Source organism: Momordica charantia, assembly GCF_013281855.1.
Source record: "Momordica charantia cultivar OHB3-1 chromosome 7 unlocalized genomic scaffold, Mcharantia_2.0 BLBB01000007.1, whole genome shotgun sequence".
NCBI classification, from domain to species: Eukaryota; Viridiplantae; Streptophyta; class Magnoliopsida; order Cucurbitales; family Cucurbitaceae; genus Momordica; species Momordica charantia.
The window spans coordinates 3,745,837-3,765,779 of record NW_028275165.1 but is presented as its reverse complement, the minus strand read 5'-3'; the positions used below and the strand labels follow the sequence as shown (position 1 = coordinate 3,765,779).

At 35.2% G+C, this 19,943-nt stretch overlaps 1 protein-coding gene and 1 non-coding gene across 2 annotated transcripts; one reads left to right on the top strand and one right to left on the bottom strand.

Annotated features, from left to right (window-relative positions):
• The first annotated feature begins 14,672 nt into the window (after positions 1-14,672).
• LOC111024927 (ribosome-inactivating protein cucurmosin) lies at positions 14,673-15,728 on the top strand. Its single transcript, XM_022302746.2, has one exon. It carries the CDS (start codon positions 14,686-14,688, stop codon positions 15,613-15,615), a length of 930 nt encoding a protein of 309 aa, XP_022158438.2. The 5' UTR covers positions 14,673-14,685; the 3' UTR covers positions 15,616-15,728.
• A 3,880-nt stretch (positions 15,729-19,608) lies between these two features.
• Positions 19,609-19,715, bottom strand: LOC148210021 (small nucleolar RNA R71). The gene has a single exon (XR_015792476.1). It is a non-coding gene; the product is annotated as a small nucleolar RNA R71 (small nucleolar RNA).
• Positions 19,716-19,943: the final 228 nt, after the last annotated feature.

The window sequence follows — 19,943 nt, the reverse complement described above, 5'->3', positions numbered from 1 at the left end:
AAAACATTATTAAATAAACACACTAGGAGACTATCACAATAGTAATCTTTGCAAATACAGATTCCAACACAACAAAATTGATTAAACAAAAACCAACCTACGTACACTTGTTCTACATCCTTTAATAATATTGCATAAAATATCATAATTAAACAAGCATTACAATGATTGAAAACATACATTAATCTTCTACAACGCTACAAATAATCAACATTCATAGTCTTCCTTATCAACTTACTCGATAATCTGATAAAACAACCAACATAACGACCAAACAAAGATCCCAACAGAAGAAGCGCTAATAGCTATGTTTTCATATTACTAACTAAATGATAAAAACTAAGAAACACAACTTAAAAAGCAAATGATCCAGATGATAATATAAACAAAAAAGTATTTTGATTATACTAATACTACTATAGAAAGTAAGTTGGCCTAAATTACATCAAATAAACAAAATGAACGAATCTATAAGTAGGCCTATCTCTCGTATATGAGAGTACTAGAGTTCTGCACTATTTCTCGTATATACTTTTGCACATAGTACTCGCACTTTATAGACCCCTCTTGATGAGGATACCATATGTAGAAGATTCAAAAAATAACATAAGTATGAGTTACACATAAAAGATTTCAATACAAATTTGATTATGTTTAACAACATTAGAACTTCCATATTTTGAATAACATGATAGATTTTGAAACTTGTAAAGTCCATATCATATATAAAGAGATAGTGACTACTTATTCACTATAGTACGTGCCCACATATATTTCACAATATCTATGTTCTATAATTTAAGATAACGTCTGGCAACAGACACTTTAAAATCAAAGCAATAAGTAGAATCTTATAGTTTTGATGGTAATAGTCCAGCAACTTAGTAGGTTAAAAATTCAAGAGCGATCATGTGGTGTTTCTTCAATTTTTGAAGCAAACTCTTTAAAAGTAAAAATAATAAGAAATAAACAGAGAAGATAGATTCAAAATGATACTAACATAATTTAATACAACATTGGTAGAAAATATATCCAACTTTATAAAATAAAAATAGACTACATAACAAGCTCACTACCTACTTATAGTATAAACACGTGTATTTATAAACAACAACACAACAATCTTCTCTATACACACAACTCAATAAAGTACAATAAGGATTTACTACTCATTCATCAAACATAACTCAAACAAAAAAACACGGGTACTTATAAACATTCTTTTACATAACACAATAGACAATAAAGATTCAATTCTAATTAATCAAACATAACTCAAACAAAAAATGTCAAAATTTTAGCATGACCTCTGCTAAAATATCATAAAACCTCACATGCTAACTCATCAACCTCATGAGGATTACACCGAATTTGTAGTTGCAACCCATGCATTCTCCTCATATAATGTCAATTGTTGAATGAGATATTCCCTGCGCAAAGCAAAAGACTCTCTCTCGTGGACAAGTCTCTTACATACAACTGAACATAAACATAAAAGGCATCAAAAGATAAAACTAAGTATCAAAATTAATCAAAATAGGAAAACAAATGTCCAACAACAAACAGAAAGTCCATTCATTTGCTACAAGTACAACTACTCTATTGGTTGTTACTTTTGCAAGAGCCAACTCTCCGTCAAGTGTTTTCCTTTCTTCCTGGAGGAGACATAAATAAATCTCAACTATTTTGGTAATGCTCCAAGAATTCACTACTACAATTAAGGCACGGTATTTGCTTGTGGGTAGGGTAGGGATTAAAATATTGGATCTTCGATCAAATAGATGTTATCAAACAATAGTATGATAAATAACCTACAAGCCCTACTGTTGACAGGAAATACCAAAACCAAGTTCATTTCAAAGGAAATCAGTGATTAGTACCCTCCTTTAAACCCATGAAAATGTTGATTGCGACGTAAGCCATGAACATGGTGACCAAGTTTATTTCAACTAAATCTAATTAAATGTACCAATTAGCCAAACTTGGAAATTCAAACCGAAAAAGTACACAAATTTTTTTTTTCAATTAATACGTAAAACAACCACTAAAGTACTTTTCAACAACATCAAGAATTATTAAAGTAGCCACACAAAACAAGAAAACCAGTATAACATACAAATGACATGGAAAAACAAGTAAAAGTAGAAATTAAAAATAGAAATTAAATATATAAGGAAGAGCAAACAAGACAAACAAACCTCTTCTTCCAACATATAGAACAAGGAGATCAAAATCAAGTTTCACATGAAATCATTAAAAAACGTATGGAAATAATTTGAAGAACTATTTAACAGCTACACGAAATAAGCAAGCAAAAGATAAATAAAAACAAGAAACAAATAAGCATTTCTAAAAAAAAAGAAACTTCTTAACCGGGCTGAGTACCAGCATCTGCATGTACAAAAAACATGGGGGAGAGGTAGAGAGTAGTCCTACATCATCCCCGCATTATGAGTACGCCCGCAACGTTTCTCCATCTCTAGTCACCTCTCGAGGAAAGCAATCCTCCTCTCTCGGACTTGCTTTTCCTCCTCCAGGGTCCGTTTCTCCTCCTCCTAGAGCTCTTTCTCCTCCTTTAGAACCTTGCATTCGAACTCAAACTGCCAGGACTTGATGGTGACCTCCTAAACTTGGTCCCTGAGGGCCACCATCTCAGTCGAAACCTTCTGAAGTTTTTCCTTCAGGACAGAGGCCTCCCTCTTGTACGTGGCGGCTTCACCTTCAGCCTTCCACAATTCGAAATGGGAGGGAGGTGCGATGTACAGACGTTGAAGAGTGGAGGACAGCTTACCCGGGGGGGGGGGGGGGGAGGGGAGGAGGAGGCGGATGAAGAAGAGGAAATGTCCATGACAGCGACGAGAGGACCGTGCATCTCCTTAGGCATGGTTGGAACGCTGGGAAGAAAGGGGTATTAAGTGAAAAACCCGATTTAAATAGAAGAATGCCGCGATTGGAGAGAGGCGGTTGCGATCACGACGAAGCGGCAAACGAAGTGCATTTACGAAGTGGCAGTAAATTGAAAGACGATTGGACGTCCGATGTACGCACATTCAACAAAGGGGTAGTAAAGACAGCAGAAGATGCGATTTGGTATTAATTGCAGGATATCGAAGCGACATCTATTAAAAAAAGTAATAATAAAAAAAAACAACAAACAAAAGGGGAAAGAAACAAAACAACATATATGATTCATGAATGCGCCGGTTCAGCAGCATCAGTCGCAGCATTGACCTGGGTCTCGTCCCCTGGGACCAAAGAGGATCTTGTCTCAAGACCGGCAGGCACTGAGGTCGTTGAGTCAACCTACACTTCGGCTATGACGTGCGCTCCGCTGGTGAAAAGGGCAGGATCCTTCGCCCCGTCGGCAGAGCGGGCAAGAGCCTTTCTTGTAGGCACTGAGTCAGAGGCACGCACGATGGGCTGGGCGATGTTATACTCCCAATCCTTGTCAAAGGCATTGATTAATTGCTCGATCTGATCGGGGCCACCTTAAGCGCACGGTCTTTCAGCCATTGGATTGCGTAGTAAAGACCGTTGTACTCATGGTCCCGCTCCAGCTTTTTGAAGTCGGAAACGAGGAATAATGTCGTACAGCAAGTCGAAATTACCGAGTTGGCCCTCTACCTTAGCTAGCCTGAGTTCGGCATCTGCCAATTTGGTCACAGAGTCAGCGACCATTTTCTCGGATTCCTCAACTTTGGACTCAATCTTAGACAAACTCAGCAAAGCCTGGTCCAGCTTAGCCCTAACCTTGGAGAGTTGCAGTTCCTGCGTCGCGTAAGAGGACCTCAAACTGTCGAGTTCGGCAGTTAGCCGAGCATTCGTCGATCTGGCCTCCGACAGATCTGACGACAAGCGACAGTTCTCCCCGACCAGGCGCTCTTGTGTGGCATTATGCTCGTCGTTATCTCTCCTTAGTCCTGCCAGGAGTGAAGAGTACTTGGTCGCTTGCGTGGAACAAACCTCCGCCCTTTCTATTGGCCTCAGCTAGCTGGAGGTCATTTTTCTTCTTGGCTAGATCCCGTTGGGAGAGCTCAACCGCCATTAAAACAACTCCACGACACGAAAGAGCTAAAGCCTAGAAGGCACGTTCCTCAGTCAGATCACGGTTTAAGCATGATCCAAGTACCGAGTTCACGAGAATACCTTCATGATGAGATAAGACCTCTTGGAAAAGCTCGTTGGCCAACGGAGGGACATCGTCACTAAGATGCTCTTACAACTCTTTGGGCAGGAAGAGGTGAATTTTCCTCGCCAGAGATGAGATAGCATCTCTGGTCAAATCTGTCAGGAGGGGCGGAATGTTGAGCCCAAGTCTAGCCGATGGCCTGGGAACCTCGTGACAAGCCTCACTAACGCCCGACAGCCCGATTTGAGGAGCTGCATGACCAGGAGAGAGGGATTGGGTCTCATCGAGCTCCTGGAGAGAGATATCGGGGCCTTCACCGGGTTCGTTACCAGAGATTTCGTCACGAGATCCGTCAAAGTGAGACCTCAACTCATGCAGGGATAACAACCCAGTAGTCGGGGGGAACACCGCGAAAGAAAGACCTTCTGCCAGGTCGGCAGGGTGTTCGTGGAAAATAGGCCCCGTATTTGGAATCACGACAGTCTGGTCGAGCCCGGCGACGACGGTGCCCCTAGACCCGTCAGGTGATGAAGCCGGAACAACTACACCCCCAGTTGCAGCATCGATTTTGGCTAAGTGTTCACCACTGACAACAGCATCCAGCCTCCTTTTGACCACTCGTCGGGGCTGGGGCGAGGAAGGTAGCAGAAGCCGACTACGCTTCTAGGAAGCAAAGCTTGAGGATGAGACATCCCCTGCTTCATTACCAGGCTGCATGCCATTTGGTCTTGACGAATCCCCAACCTCCTTTCCTTTTCCAGGGTAGCACCCCTAGCGCAAGGCTTATCCTTCTGACGGCTGCTACTAAATCTCGAAGGTCGCGGGTTCATTTCCTCTACCGAAAAGTGGGACTGAGGCGAAGAATACGAATTAAAGCAAGACATAAGGATGTAAGAGAACGAACCTTCGGACAGCACAAGTGCGAGGCTACAACTTCACAAGTTCCTATTGGACACTGAGTCGGGCCCGTAGCATTCCTGGAGGGACAAAGTGGCGCACCCGACCAACACTGTCCTGGTTTCTCTAGTCAGTTATGGTGGTGGATCAATCAGGGCTTGGAAGTTAAAAAGCAAAGAGAAGCCAAAATCGGATCAGTTAAAAACAAAATGACGAAAAGGGAAGGCAGGAGAAAACACGTAAGGAAGCTTCCTTAATCTATTGAACTCCACAAGGACTTCACAGTAAGGAGCCGCCTCACTTGTGGTCATCAACCATTTCCCAGAGACATAGAACCACGATTCCTTCCAGTTCAATATGGAAGATGGTCCATTAATAATGGAAGTAAAGTTCTTTTCCATAACAGAGTCGTTAACCATCTTGGCAAGGCCTGGGAAACAGCTTAAGTAAAAACGACCAGGAGCTCTGGAAGATCTTTTAATGGTGTGAACAGCTAGAATTTGCTCTATAGAGAGAATGCAAGTCCTATCGCTACAGAAACGCCACCAAAGGTACCAAAATCCCATCACGGTGGGCTAGCCGTTTGGGGTCAATTAGGTAGGGGCTAGGTTCGTAGCGGTAAGGAAAGGTTGAGCGAAGCGATGAAGGGGCAACCTAACCCCGTATTTGAACATTTGCGGGTAGAAGCTGACACATCCCGGAGGAGGATTGTCTATCGTTTCACCCTTAATCGGGATTCTCAACTCAATACCGCTAGGGATCGCATAATTATACCTAAGGATGCCTACTAATTCTTTGGGGCAAGAGGAGTGGAAGAAATCCGAGTTATCACTACTGCTCTTAGGGGACTTGCCTCGCTTACGACGACGAGATTTCTTTCTCCTAGGAGGAGGACTGTCAGGGGTTAAATTCTGTGAGGAAGTTGGTCTATTCAACTCAGAAGCAAATGGCCTAGCCTAGCCATCAGCCGACTTCAAGATAAACAAGAATGAAAACACGAATACCTAAAGAAGGGGGGGGGATTAGAAGACTTACCTACTCGAGTCGCGACGAAAGGAGCAGATAATCAAGAAATTTGCCCTAGCGTGAAGTATAGAGGCCAGACTCGCACCACACACGGAAAGGAGACAAAAATTGAATACGACTGAAATTAAGTTAAAAAAAAAAAACAAAATAATATACGCGATTTGCGTAACGGCAGTCAAGACTAGGCTAGGGAACTACTTAGGAAACGCCGAAGCAGGTTCAAACCTCCCCGAAGTAGGGGGCTATTGTTGAACGACAAATTTTCGTTTTAAACAGGAAAGCCACGTGGCCGGGAATAGTGCGGTCTGCGAGACTCAAACTGGGGAACTGGATACCCAGCTCGGGCGACGACAGAGATAAGCTCAGCTAAGTAGAGGCAAGCACGGGCGCGAGCTCGACAAGGTGAACCGGTCTGAAATGGACGGGGAGTCAACCAGCGTGCGCACCACTTCCGATATTCAGGGAGAGGAATTCGAGATACGTGGATTACGAGAATTCCAAGGGACGGTTAGTGAGGACAGCCGCTACAAAAACCTGGGAGAAAAACGGTAAAGGGGGATGGAATATGATTACTTTTTCTGACAACCTACTGACAAACTCTTTGGAGTGCTAACTCCTTTCTTGTAGGTTCCCCGTCGTTGTACGTCCTAGGAAATCATTGCGATTATCAGATTTTTTCGGTAAGAACACAACCAATATTTATAAAGATATATCAATGATACATTATAATATTTACATTAGGAAGAAAACAGGAACGAAACAATCCAATTTACATGTTAAAATACATTGCTTCTTTCTTATCTAAACATAATTACATTTTTTTTTTCTTTTTTTTTTTGTTACTCCTAACCAAAAAACTTAATATTCAATATCTAAACTTTCTGATGATGAATATATGAGTAACATAAGTTTTAGATCAGCAGTAAGACATCTGAGATATCATAGGTTTAAATCTTCACTTCTGCTGTTATCATAGTAAAAAAAAGAAAAGAAAAGAAAAGAAAATCTTCACTTCTGCTGTTATTATAGTAAAAAAAGAAAAGAAAGAAAGATATAAATATAAGTTACAAAAGTGGATTTATTTTAAGTTGAATTAAAATTTCTTGGAAATAAAACTTATTGGAATATAGACTTGCTGAGTACAATATGGAGAAACCAATTATATGAAAATTTCAATGGCAAAACCAAAACAAAAATTAATAATAAAAGTTTGTTTAAGTTTATTTGACGTGTAATTATTCTTGGGATTGAGGGCAACCAAATGAGAAGTATATGTTAGAAGTGTCAAGTCACCCATGCATCATCCGATTTGCCTTAGATAATGTTTGTTTGATCAAGAATTTGACCAAATCTCCGAACTTCGGTTCGGCAAAGATGAGCTAAGCAGCGAGCTCCAGATAATGTGCAGAAAACCTGCAAAACAGAGTAAAAACTTCAATGCTAAAGTCAACAAATGCTCGAGTCAATTTGAGAGAGAATTGGTTTGATTGCGTACCTTGAAATGAGGGAAATGGGTCTATTTATAGGTGACTCCTCCGACAACCATCTTGACAGTACTTCAACGACTCTTTAAGGTTGTCGTGAATCACGGCGTGCTGTCGTGGAATCTGTCGGAGTCTGGGACTGAGTCGAGGTAAGACTAATAAACTAGTCGAAGTGATAACAAAGTATTTGAACATATAGATCGGCTTGGCCACCCAAGACGTCGGCTCGGGATACATATGAATGTGTCCGAGGTAATAAAAACTTGAGGTTTATCGCTTGTCATGTGTATTATTTATCTGAGATCCAGTCATCATAGGCCACGTGTAAGGGTGAAAATCCTCCTCCCATAACGTTAAAAATAAACATTAAACATAACTAAATTAAAAATAAATATATAAAATTTAAAATCAATCTACTTTTGTTAAATTTTCAAATAAATCTAAAGCTTGATGGATCTTTGTTTATTTCTTTTCTTTCTCTAAGAATTAAGGTTACGAGAGAAATATTTATATCTATGAAATATTAGTTAGTTTTTTCACATTTTTTAGAATGCTGTTGAAATCTTAGTCAAATTTTACCAAATGATTTAAAGACATTTTTTTATATATAGTTAATTGGTCAAAATATGGCGAGAATATGGAGGCAAATTAACACGGAAATTAAAGTTCAAAAAGATGATTTTATTTTCCTTCCGTAGCTTTAAGGGTATGTAGCTTTCCTTGGGTGTCGTGTTTGAATTTCTTTTTGAAATATTTGAAAAAAAAAATTATTACCAGATTTTTTTTTAATAATTTTTTTTAAAGAAGAAATTGATTTCCCTTTTGAATGATTAGCTAGACAAGACACCATTTGGATGTACTAGAAAGATCTTTGTCGTGTCACTGCCGTCTATTGCATATTGTCTATTGTCGTATTTATTTTATTTTTTATGCATAGTAAACTTAGCTAAAGAATCTTGGTTGCGTCTAGGACATCATGTGGTCCACAATCTTATCAACATTGGATTTTTTTGATAGTCCACACTTTTAACTTTTTGTTTGACATGTGACATCACCTCAAATATTACGAATTTTATTGCCTAATTATTGGTACCAAATCATTTACAAGGAAGAAGAATATTGTAACAAATTTAGAACCCACTCTTCTTGATTTAATTAGGGGATTCTGATGAGATGAGAAAAAATGAAAAAGAAAAGAAAAAGAAGATAATGCACAACGGTATACATCATGCACGTGGTCCACAATCTTATCAACCTTGGATTCTGATACTAGCCACCCACACATCGAAATTTAAGTCAAAATTGTGTGCGATATGCTTAGCAATAATTATAGTTTTGTAGCATACCTCGATTACGGGACTTTCCTCTCTATTTTTTGAGGGGATCAAAACATAAGATTTTATGTGTCCACTTTTGAATCTTGGAATTGATGGTTTAGGCATTCAAAATAACCAAAAGAATGAGGCCAACCTAGTAGGACTTGTCTCATGAAATGGGGCTCTAGAGATTTGACGATCCATGGGGTCCGTCCATAGAACAAATGGATGTTAAAAAAGCTTTATTGCATGGTGAGCACGAGGAGACCATTTACATGGAACCACCTCCCTAGTTTGAAGATCCTAAACACGAAAATAAGGTTTGCTTCATTAAAAGGTCTTTATATATGGTTTAAAGCAATCACCTTGTCAATGATATAAGCGTTTTGACACTTATATGATTTCAATCAACATTAATAGAAGTAAATATATATATATTTTTGTGATATTTGTGAGTGTTCGTGCTAGCTTCTGTGCACCTCGACTAATCTCACAGGATACCTATCTGACCCTACAACATTTGGTGTCAGGAAACGTATAGGAGTTATTAATTCCTAAGGTGTAGGAGGTCATCATGGGGTTAGAAGTAAATATGATAGTTGTTTTTTAATTTAAACAAGTTTCTAAATTTGATTTTATCTATTTAGTTCTATATGTATATGTTGATTGCGTTGTAAATCCATGCATGAGATTAATGACTTAAACGATCTCTCAAGTATAGAGTTTGAAATGAAAGATTTAAGACAAGCAAAAAAGATTTAGGGATGAATATTACTAGAAATCAAGTTAGTCATAAGTTGTGTTTGTCTCAAAATAACTATATAGACAGACTAGTTAAAAGATTATGTTTGTAAGATAGTATGGAGGTTAATACTCCATTTATACCACATTTGGGAAGCATTTTAAATTGTATTCTAAATGATTCTCTTAAGACACCTTAATGATATTGATATATGACATGATTGATATTCCTTATGTTAATACTATTGGGAGTCTTATGTAAGTTATGATATGTACTAGACCTGACCTTGTTCATCCATTAAGTATTATCATTAGATTTCTTGCTAATCTTGAAAAACAACGTTGGAATATTGTAAAATAGATTTCAAGATATATCTTACCTCTCATTTACATTTATGTTTGTTTAGGGTGGACCAAATACAACTGTTAAATATTTAATATTAATATAAAATAGGTATATAGATAGAAAGGTATTTAGATGTTTATAATGTTGATGCTGTTCATAAGCATAGGTCTTTTTAATTTGTTTTATATTTAAACTTTTTGACTGCATTTATAGTTGTGAAGCATGTTTATAACTTATAGTTGCTTTTCATCGGCTTCTAAATATGAGATTTATTTTGTTGGCTTTACGAGCTTCACTCATACCATACATTTTGTTGTACTTCACAAATAAAACTTTTCTTCACGTGTAAGTTCACTTCAGCCTTTGCTATTATGTAAGTGGTCCGAACAAGTACTTTTGTCTATTACTTTAATTATTATAATGATGTGATAGGGATATATTTGGATTTCTTTTTTATTTTCCATCAATATAATTAACTTCACAGTTTTTCGTTTAAAGAAATTTCACTTCGTTATTAATTTATTTTCACTTTGGTAGATTCTCGGCATATATTATTTGTTTGTTTCTTTTTTTATAAGGGATCAACCATTTTTTGAATTAATTCCAAGACATTTATTGATTCAAGTTAAAACAGATTTCACTCACTAATATATATTTATCAATTCTTTAAGTTTAGTTACTAGCTTTTTGTTAGGAATAACAAAAAATAATAATATGTTTATATATTTAGAAAACACCATCTATTTGAATCCCTTACTAGCTTTTTGTCAGGAATAACAAAAAATAATAATATGTTTATATATTTAGAAAACACCATCTATTTGAATCCGTAACTTGTATCTCTCTATTCATATTTTCTACCTAAATAAATATTTGAACATACATTAGTTCCATAAATTTCAAAACACATACAAAAGGGCTTTGGGATACCAAGAACCATATAAATTATATCTTTTAAAAAATAAAAGTAATATTTTTTAAACAAGTTATTTAAATATTAAAATTTATTAATTGAATTTAAAAATTGTAGTATTTATTTAGGAAAAATAGACAATTAGTGTAGATAAAAATGGAATAAATCTTTAGAATATTTTACAAAAGAGGAAAATATATGATAGATATTATTGTTGTTCAAGAAATTAAAAATATATTGAATTAAGTACATATAAATGAATTTTAATCACTTTATTAACTTAAATTAAGAATTATTTTAAATAAAATTAAATGTGAAAATAAACCTTAAACATAATTATATCTTTAACTCTAAAGATATAGATATCACTTGCAGTCAAACTAATTATATTAAAATTTAAAATATTAGGTATCTAATACTTCGACCACCTAATTTTTTGTTTTCTTTCTATAAGTTAATTACATGAAACTAATAGAATTCTTCGTGAGTTTTCTTTTTTTTTTTTTAAATTACTTTTTAATTCTTATCAACCTATCAAATTAACGAAAATCATTTTTTTATAACAATTTTTTTTCTGGTGGTACAAAATTTGTCCATATGTTATTTGGAATCATTGATGTAACCAATCGTTACGTGATAGGCTACGATATGGGTAAGATATTCACGTGGGTAGAAAAATGTTCAACAGGGAAAGAGGGAAAGATAAGATTGACACGTTAATATAACTTTATTGCATATTGTTATTTTTTAGTAATTTCTAAGAAAAATACCTAATATCTAAACTTAAAAAAGGAACATATATCAAGTGTTTGAAATATGACTAAAGTTACAAGAGGAAGATAACTAAGGAGTATATAAGCTAAATACAACTAATTTTATTGATTTGAGACATTTTAAGATGAAATTAAAAGAACCAACATAAAGCCTCTTAGAAAATCATTTGCATTTATAAACTCTTTGTTGTCTCAGCATAATTAAATTTCAAGATATTTTATTTTGGTCCCATGATCCTGAACCGATCTTATCTGGGATTGGAAATCCCAAATTTGTCTATAAAGAGCCGATCAAATGAGCCGTGTATATATATATATATATATATATTTGCTGAAACATTTTGGAAAATTTTCCATATATATAATTGTGATAGGAATGAGATGTAGTCCCAATTCGTGGGTACCATCTTTTAGGACTTTAGCTAGTTACATCCATAAATTTCAATGTCAAATATTTGAAATTTTTGAAAATTTTCCACAAAAAGTCATACCCTATCACGGGTATTGTCAAATAAAAATTATTTTGAATTTGAAGGGTTTCAAATATTTGATATTGTAATTTGTGGATGTATACCACTCATTGGAACTACAATCTCATTCCTATCACTTATCCATGTCGTTATTTTGAAAGAATTATAATTTTTCAAATAGCAATTACATATATACTCATTTTGAGTTAAAATTTAGATAGATGTATAGGTTAATTTGAAAATAAACTATTTTACTACACTTTAATTTAAGATACAAATAAGAATGATAAATTAACTCACTTGTGAAAGAAAACTTGAGGTTTTAAAAAATAAATGATACACGTACTGTACACTGACTTATTTTTTCAGGCTAAATATGTGTTTTAAGTCTTTAAATTTAGGTGGTTTCCTTTTCCAATTTGGTTCCCATATTTTACAAGTTTCAATTCATACTTCATATACTGAATTTTTTAAAGTTGTAGTTGTGACAAAATGTAAATATTAATTGACAAAATAATCATATTATGTCAAAATTAATTTCTTTCAATGGAAAATATTCTATATTTTAATTTGATGAAATAGACATAATACTTATAAACATTCATGAGTTCTTTTCAATATCAATCGACAATAGGAGGGATAGTTCATTTATCTTAAAATATTATTAGGTCCCCTGACCTTTTTGACGTGGGATCTTTAACAATACTCATCCATTAAAAATAAATAAAGAAATAAAATAACTTGTTCGGTAGAATATATTTCACTCAAAATTGCTCCTTGTTATAATAAATTCATCAACTTAATATATTAAGAATCGACAGACTTATAAAAATTACAAATTTTCAAATTGATATATCATCCTTCTTTAAATATTCAGTGGGATTTGATTGAAATTAAACATTCCATAACTAGAAGACCAAATTAAAATTTTAAACGATTAAGGACCGAATCAAACAGCAACAACTTGTTTTCATTTAACCATGGCAAACAATATGAAACCTCGAGTTGCTCTACCAACTGTCATATCATCTCTTCAACTTCTAATTCACGAGAGAAGGGGTCAATGTAGAAGAATAAACTAAGCCAGGCTACATGGAGAGTTAGGAAATGTTGGGTATGTTAGATCTTTCCTAGTATTCTTAAAAGCACGAAGTGACTGACATTTGAAGTTCGACCAACTATGACCTGACAGCTCAATCATATTTCCATTTGTTGATGAAAACGCCATGCGCCGTGATGCGAAATCGAACCTAAGGCAGTCCTCTAATTAATTGGCCACCAACTTAACAGCTGACAATTATGCGGGATGATCTCAGTCTTTTTCTTTTGTGTAGGACTTTCCTCATTAAGCTCACTCTGAAAGCTCGATCCAACCCGAGGCTAGAAAATAATTCACCATAAACATTGTGAAAACTTTGCAATACAAGTAAAATAATATAGTTAGTCAATATATAAGGGCAAAATAATATAAGTAATATTATATACCTCTTCATTTACCATGACACACCCATTAAAAGTAAAACTTGAGATCTCTGGCATACCTTCAATTGATACGTTGAACTTAAAATCGGTGACTTAAGCTTAACCTTAAATTTGTATTTTTTCATCAATTTAAACTCTAAATTTGAAGAACCATTTTAATTAATTACACTTAAAAACTTTCGCGAGCCACCCAAATAAATAATAAATAATTCAATTAACAAAGCACTCAACATCATGTCAAAGAATTCGATCCAAAAAAAATAATAATTATCAAAGAAATATCTAAACTAAATCACAAAAATACTATTAACCTAACAACAAAACCAAGGAAAAAATAAGGTTGAAAAACTTAATTAATTATCAACCAATAATGCAAAAAATTTATTTAATTACTAAAAAGCATCAACACAAATTATTAGAAACAATATTTGCAATATAGTATCGTCGTATTATAACAACGCCCGATTCAAGATTAGGATTTAATTTTATGAAATTGAAGTTTAAGGTTAATATTGACCCAATTGGACTTCTTTCAAGATATTTACTGTTTATAATTTATATACACAAGTTTATTATATCAGACATCGACCACACATTACAGTGTCCTTTTGAAACTTTTTATGTAATGTTATATTTTGTTACATATCCAATTTACGAATTAAATTTATCCAATCCATCAGCTTAAAACTTTGGGTTGAGGGGTGGTGTATTCCGTCTTGGGAACAACTAGCTCTACTCGATCAAACGAGTGTGTGCTAGAACCTAAACTCCGTACGACCAGAACAACCATCTCCAACAGGAACAACAGAAATCTGAGACGACTAACCGATTGTTAGATATGCTGTAAGACACCCAAACCTATACACAGGAGGCCCCCACTCTGCAGTCAGGTATTTGATCCTATCTCGATCTTAATATCAAGATTGACTTTTTTACTAACTTAAGCATTCGAGTGTTTAATTTGTGTCCTTGGACAGGTTTTTCCCAGCTCGCTCAAGTGGTTCACCTCGACCACATTTGTTGCACAAACAATTATCCTTAACATATTAAAAAAAAACAATATATTTGTAAAAGTTGGCTATAAAAAGTATAGCCTTGAGATGTTCTAATGGCAGGCATCCAACCCAACCCAATCCAAGTTGAAAAAATGAGGAAGCTATTTGTGTTTTGTTTGCTATTTCTCGCCATCTTTCTCGCAGCTCCTACTTATACTGTCAAGGGGCAGCGCAGAATCACCATCTCAACAACCAATATCGACTCCTATGTATCTTCCCTGAATACTTTCAGAATCGCTTTACGCGACAATAAGAAAGTGTGCAACATACCTCTACTGCGCGCCAATGTTATAGATAAAAATCGCTTCATAGAAATCAGTATTGCAAGTACCAATATCACCATTGGCCTCGCTATAGATCTAGTAAACGTTTATGTTCTCGGGTACTACACCCCAAACCCAAGCTGTTCTGCATACCACTATTTTAGTGACCCAGTTGCTGTTCGTGCTACCCAATACGTATTCAAAAATCCAACGCAGCAAAAAAGCCTTCCATTCGATGGCGGTTACCCAGATTTCGAAAAGTACGGAGCCAACCGCCGCAGTCTTGATCTTGGGCTCACAAGCCTCAACCATCTGCTTCCAGCGCTGTACGAGTACGGCTGCACGGGCACCAAATACATTCAAACCGACGTCGCAAAGGCGCTTGTGGTGGCCGTGCAGGTTGTTTCTGAGGCTGCGAGATTCAGAATGATTCAGATTGCAGTTCCAAACAACCACAAGCCAAATGCAGAAGTTCTGTCTCTGCAAAATAGTTGGAGTGATCTGTCGGAAGCAGTTCAGCGAGCAGACTGCGGAAATGGACGGTTTAAGGACAAAGTTACGCTGAATGATGAAAAAGGTCATCCAGTTGATGTGTGGAACATTAGTTCAAAATATGTAAGTGGTAACCTCAAGTTGCTGCTGTTTGTTAATACAACGTTTGCAGCACTGCCTTCTGTCGTCGACAACAATGGAGGACATCAAAATTATGCCACAATCTAATGATCTATTATGTTTTGTTATGTCATGCAAATAAGGCATGTTCACGTGACTGTGAATGCATGATCTGTTCCAATTTCTGTTGCGTAATAATAAGTGTGGAAGTCTTTTAATCTTTTCTACTTGTGCTACCTAGTTATGTGTTGTGCATGGGCTAAAAACTATTTGATTACATTAGGAACAAATGTTTTGTTCATATTTTCGGTTTATCAAAAACGACCATGTATGAAATTTTTATCTGCTATCGATATTTTTCTATGTCAATGGGTTCAAGTAATATAGATAATAAGTGTGCTTCATCTGAAAATTGATCAAGCTTGAAATCTACTAAGATCGGAATACGCCTCCGAAGCACTCTCGAAGAACTTGCAAAACTAGGTTAGCACTCTGACAGTCAAATCAGTCACAATTCGATCTAATGCTCAAAATGAGAGTCGATTCACATGCATTGTTTAGTCGGCTCGGATGGTATAAGCTGAGCTAGCTAAACTTCTATCACTTTCCATTATTTTTGTGGCTTTTATGTTCTCAGCAAGTGGCATGCCATAAATGGCCTCCAACCAGCTGAATCAACATTTCTAAATTGTTCATCTATCTCTTTAATTTTTTATTATTTTTTCCAAATGTCTATGATATCAACAATTTTTCCATATTTCTATAAGTTTAAGATCTTGACATTTAAATTGAAACCTCATCTAAATAATACTACTGGAATGATTTTGATGAAGCTTAATTTGAATATAAAATAAAACGAACTCCTCTTTTTTTTTTTTTTAAGACTGTTCGTAATGTATTAATTAAATTACTTAGCCAATCTGAACATGACTGATTGGTTTAGGCACATATCTCCGATCCAAAGGTATTTGAATTCTCACCCCATTTGTTGCACTAAAAAATTTTTTAAATGATCTATATTTTTAGTTTTAGAAACCAAACCCCCACTGGATTACTTTCATAGTAATCCACACCTTTTTTTTATAGGCTTTGGAAATATTAATAAATAGGTTTTGGATGTATTGATACAACCAATTTTGACAAGAGAGGTGAATGGTACCCTAACAAAAGAGCAATTATTTGGACAAGAGAATTGGACAAATACTCATTACCGTTGAATTAATCTAATGTTAGCCATACAGATGTACGTTATATTGAGTGAATATAAGTTGGAAAAGTGGAATTCATTTGAAGTTAAATTAAAATATAGATTCGTGGAAAGAGAACTTTTTGCATATAGATTCGTCGAGTACAATGCTGCAAAACAAATTATATATTGAAAATTCAAATGGAAAAACCAAAGACTAAAAATAAAAGTTTTGTTTAAGTTTGTATTTGTGTGCTTACTCCAGGCGTTGGGGGTACCAAAATTACCTGCCACGGGGCAATCGATGAAGTATATGTTGGAAGCGTCAATCCACTCTAATCCAAATTGCTTAGGCTCGACCCATTTCGTTTTCTGTTTTTCATTTTTTGGTTTTTAGTTTCGAACAGTTATTTGATAATCAGTTGAATTATCTATTTTTTGTTTTTCAAAAATGATTTTTAAATTTTATGTAAATTAGAAAAGAAAAATTAAAAATATATTTCTATTTTTTAAAATCTCATTTTTCTCCTAATACTCAAATTTTATTTTTCTTCTACCTATAACAAATTTCTTTTCCACTCTAAATTTGTTTTCTGCATGAATTTCTCTCTGAAAAATTTATTTTTCTCTATCTAAAATTTTAGTATTTTAAATATTTATTATTATTTCTCTCTCTTCAAATTTATCCATGTATTTTGTTTTTCTGTTTTTTTGTTCTAATAGATCACTCTCATAGTTCTTTCTATCAAAGTTTTATCTCTAAAAATTTTGTCTTTTATAACTTTTTTTCCGTAATTTATTTTTTCTCTTAATTTTTTTTTCTAACACTTCCTCTAAAAACTATATTTTCTTTTCTGATTGAATTTTTTTTCACTATATCTTTTATTTCTCTTTGTATTTATTTAGTTTATCTAAAAATATATTTTGAATTTGGTTTTTATCTCTAAAATTTCTCTTTCAAAAGTTTATTTACATCTCTCTAAATTTTTATTTTCATGTTTCTATATTAGGCATGACAAAAATTTTCGCAGGGTTGGATCCCCGCTCCATGAATAGGAGATGTATGGCCCAACCTTGTCCCTTATTCCATTTTTTTTTAATAAATGATATATATTTTTATTTACATATTTACTATATTGTGAATAAAATATTAAAATTTTAAAAAACTAATGATTTATACTACTAAATAATAATTCTAAAAATATTGAATATGTATTTCTTACACTTTTTTTATTATTTAAATTATAAAATAATTAAAATTAATTCTAAAACCGATAATTTTTCCCAACGAATATCCCATTCGCAAATAAGAAATTTTTAACATGGATGTAAAAACTTTTGTTTACGTCTTTTTTCCATTTGGCCAGTGGGAACTTGATTTATACACTAACTTAGGAATAAGCCATAAAACATGGTCATAGGCATAGGCTAGCCCCGCCCTATCTTACTAATAATAAGAAAGGGGCTCAAAATCCGCTGTTCCTAGGATCTCAGTAACGTGGCCAGTCAGCGGGCAGGAGGGAGCTTTGGAAGCTTACCTTGACTTGTTGTCCGGGCGGATAACACAGCCACCCGCTATTTCCAAACACAGAAGAAGCTTCACCCATCCCCAATTTTGAGTTCGATTTATGGCAAACAAGGAATTTCCGGCAATAAGGATATCATAAACATAGTTTGAAAATATTCTAATCTCACCATCCATTGACCCATAATACAAATGAGTTGGTAGATATTCTCTACGATTGTAATCACACATAGGAATATGATTGTAGGTTACCCTAGCCTCTGCAACAACCAAAAGCGGTAGTGAAAGAGTAGAACTCAAATCCCAAGAAAAGTCAGGAATTGCGCCTGGTGCATTTTCCCAACATAGTGTGTTTTCCAGGTTTTGCATCAAACCTAAGGTAGGAGACAAGGAGGTTGAGTTTCATTAAATTGCTTGTTAGTTAAAATCCCAAACGACAACATTTCATCACATTTTTCTTCCTAAATCACAATTGCATATTTGAACCATTTCACTGCATTACTTGATTTTGAAAAGCAACAAGTCCCTGAGGATTCGACCTTGGATTACTTCCGAGTATTACTTGTGATCGTGTGGGCTTGCACGAGTCTCTAATCTTTTTAAAGGTAGAGAAAATCCTAACAAGTTTTTGGCGCCGTTGCCGGAGACTTAAGTTTTCAAATCATATTCTTTTCAAGTGAATTGTTTCATTGTGTGTGATTGTTGCATACCTCTGTCATCGGACTTAATTGTTATATCTAACCTTTATGGGAGTTGTGTATGAGCACAAGGTCTGGTTGGTTGACCTTTGATCCAGAGTTTGAAAGAACCCTTAAGAGGAGAAGGCATGAGCAGAGGTTGAGAAAAGAGAAAGAAAGTAAAAAAGAGAAAGAAGTTGAAGAAGAAGAGACCATCAAGATGAATAGAAATCCACAAGATCCTCCACCGCCACAAAATCTACCTGTGAATGGAGATATTGCAGGTGAAGGAGCAACAAACCGAGCAGGAGAAATTCCTAATCTGATATTTCTAGGAGATAATCGAGATGTAGCCATGCAGAATTATGTCACTCATGCGTTCCAAAACCTAAATTCAGGGATAAATAATCCTTTACCCCAAGCCGCACAGTTCGAGCTCAAGCTAGTCATGTTCCAGATGTTACAGACGATGGTCCAGTTCGGAGGATTGACTAACGAAGATCCTTACTCCCATTTCAAATCCTTTATTGAAATAGCTAATGCATTTCAACTTTCTGGTGTCTCTGAGGATGCACTAAGATTAAAAATGTTTCCTTTTTCTCTCAGGGATGGTGCAAGGACTTGGCTAAATGTGTTAGAACAAAATCTATCAACACATGGGCGGAACTGATAGAGAAATTTTGGCAAAGTACCACACTTTGACCAGGAACGCAGACCTTAGAGAGGACATTGTGTCTTTTAGACAGAAGAAGAACGAAGTAGTTCAAAAAGCTTGGGAGCGTTTTAAGGAGTTACTTAGAAGATGCCCGAGCCATGGATTGCCCGCATGTGTGCAGATTGAAGAATTCTATAGAGGATTGGATCGTTCATCAAGGATTATGTTGAACACCGCAGCCAATTGCTCGTTGTTAGAGAAGTCGGTAAATGAGATCGTTGATATCTTGAATAAGATGACAGACATTAATGACCAAGGTGAAATAAGAAGGTCATTACCAAAGAAGCAAGTATCAGCCGAAGTCTTTGAGTTAGACACAGTAGCTTCAATGTA

Coding starts and splice junctions, on each gene's coding strand:
- LOC111024927 (XM_022302746.2), top strand. CDS start 14,686: ATGGCAGGCATCCAACCCAACCCAATCCAAGTTGAAAAAATGAGGAAG.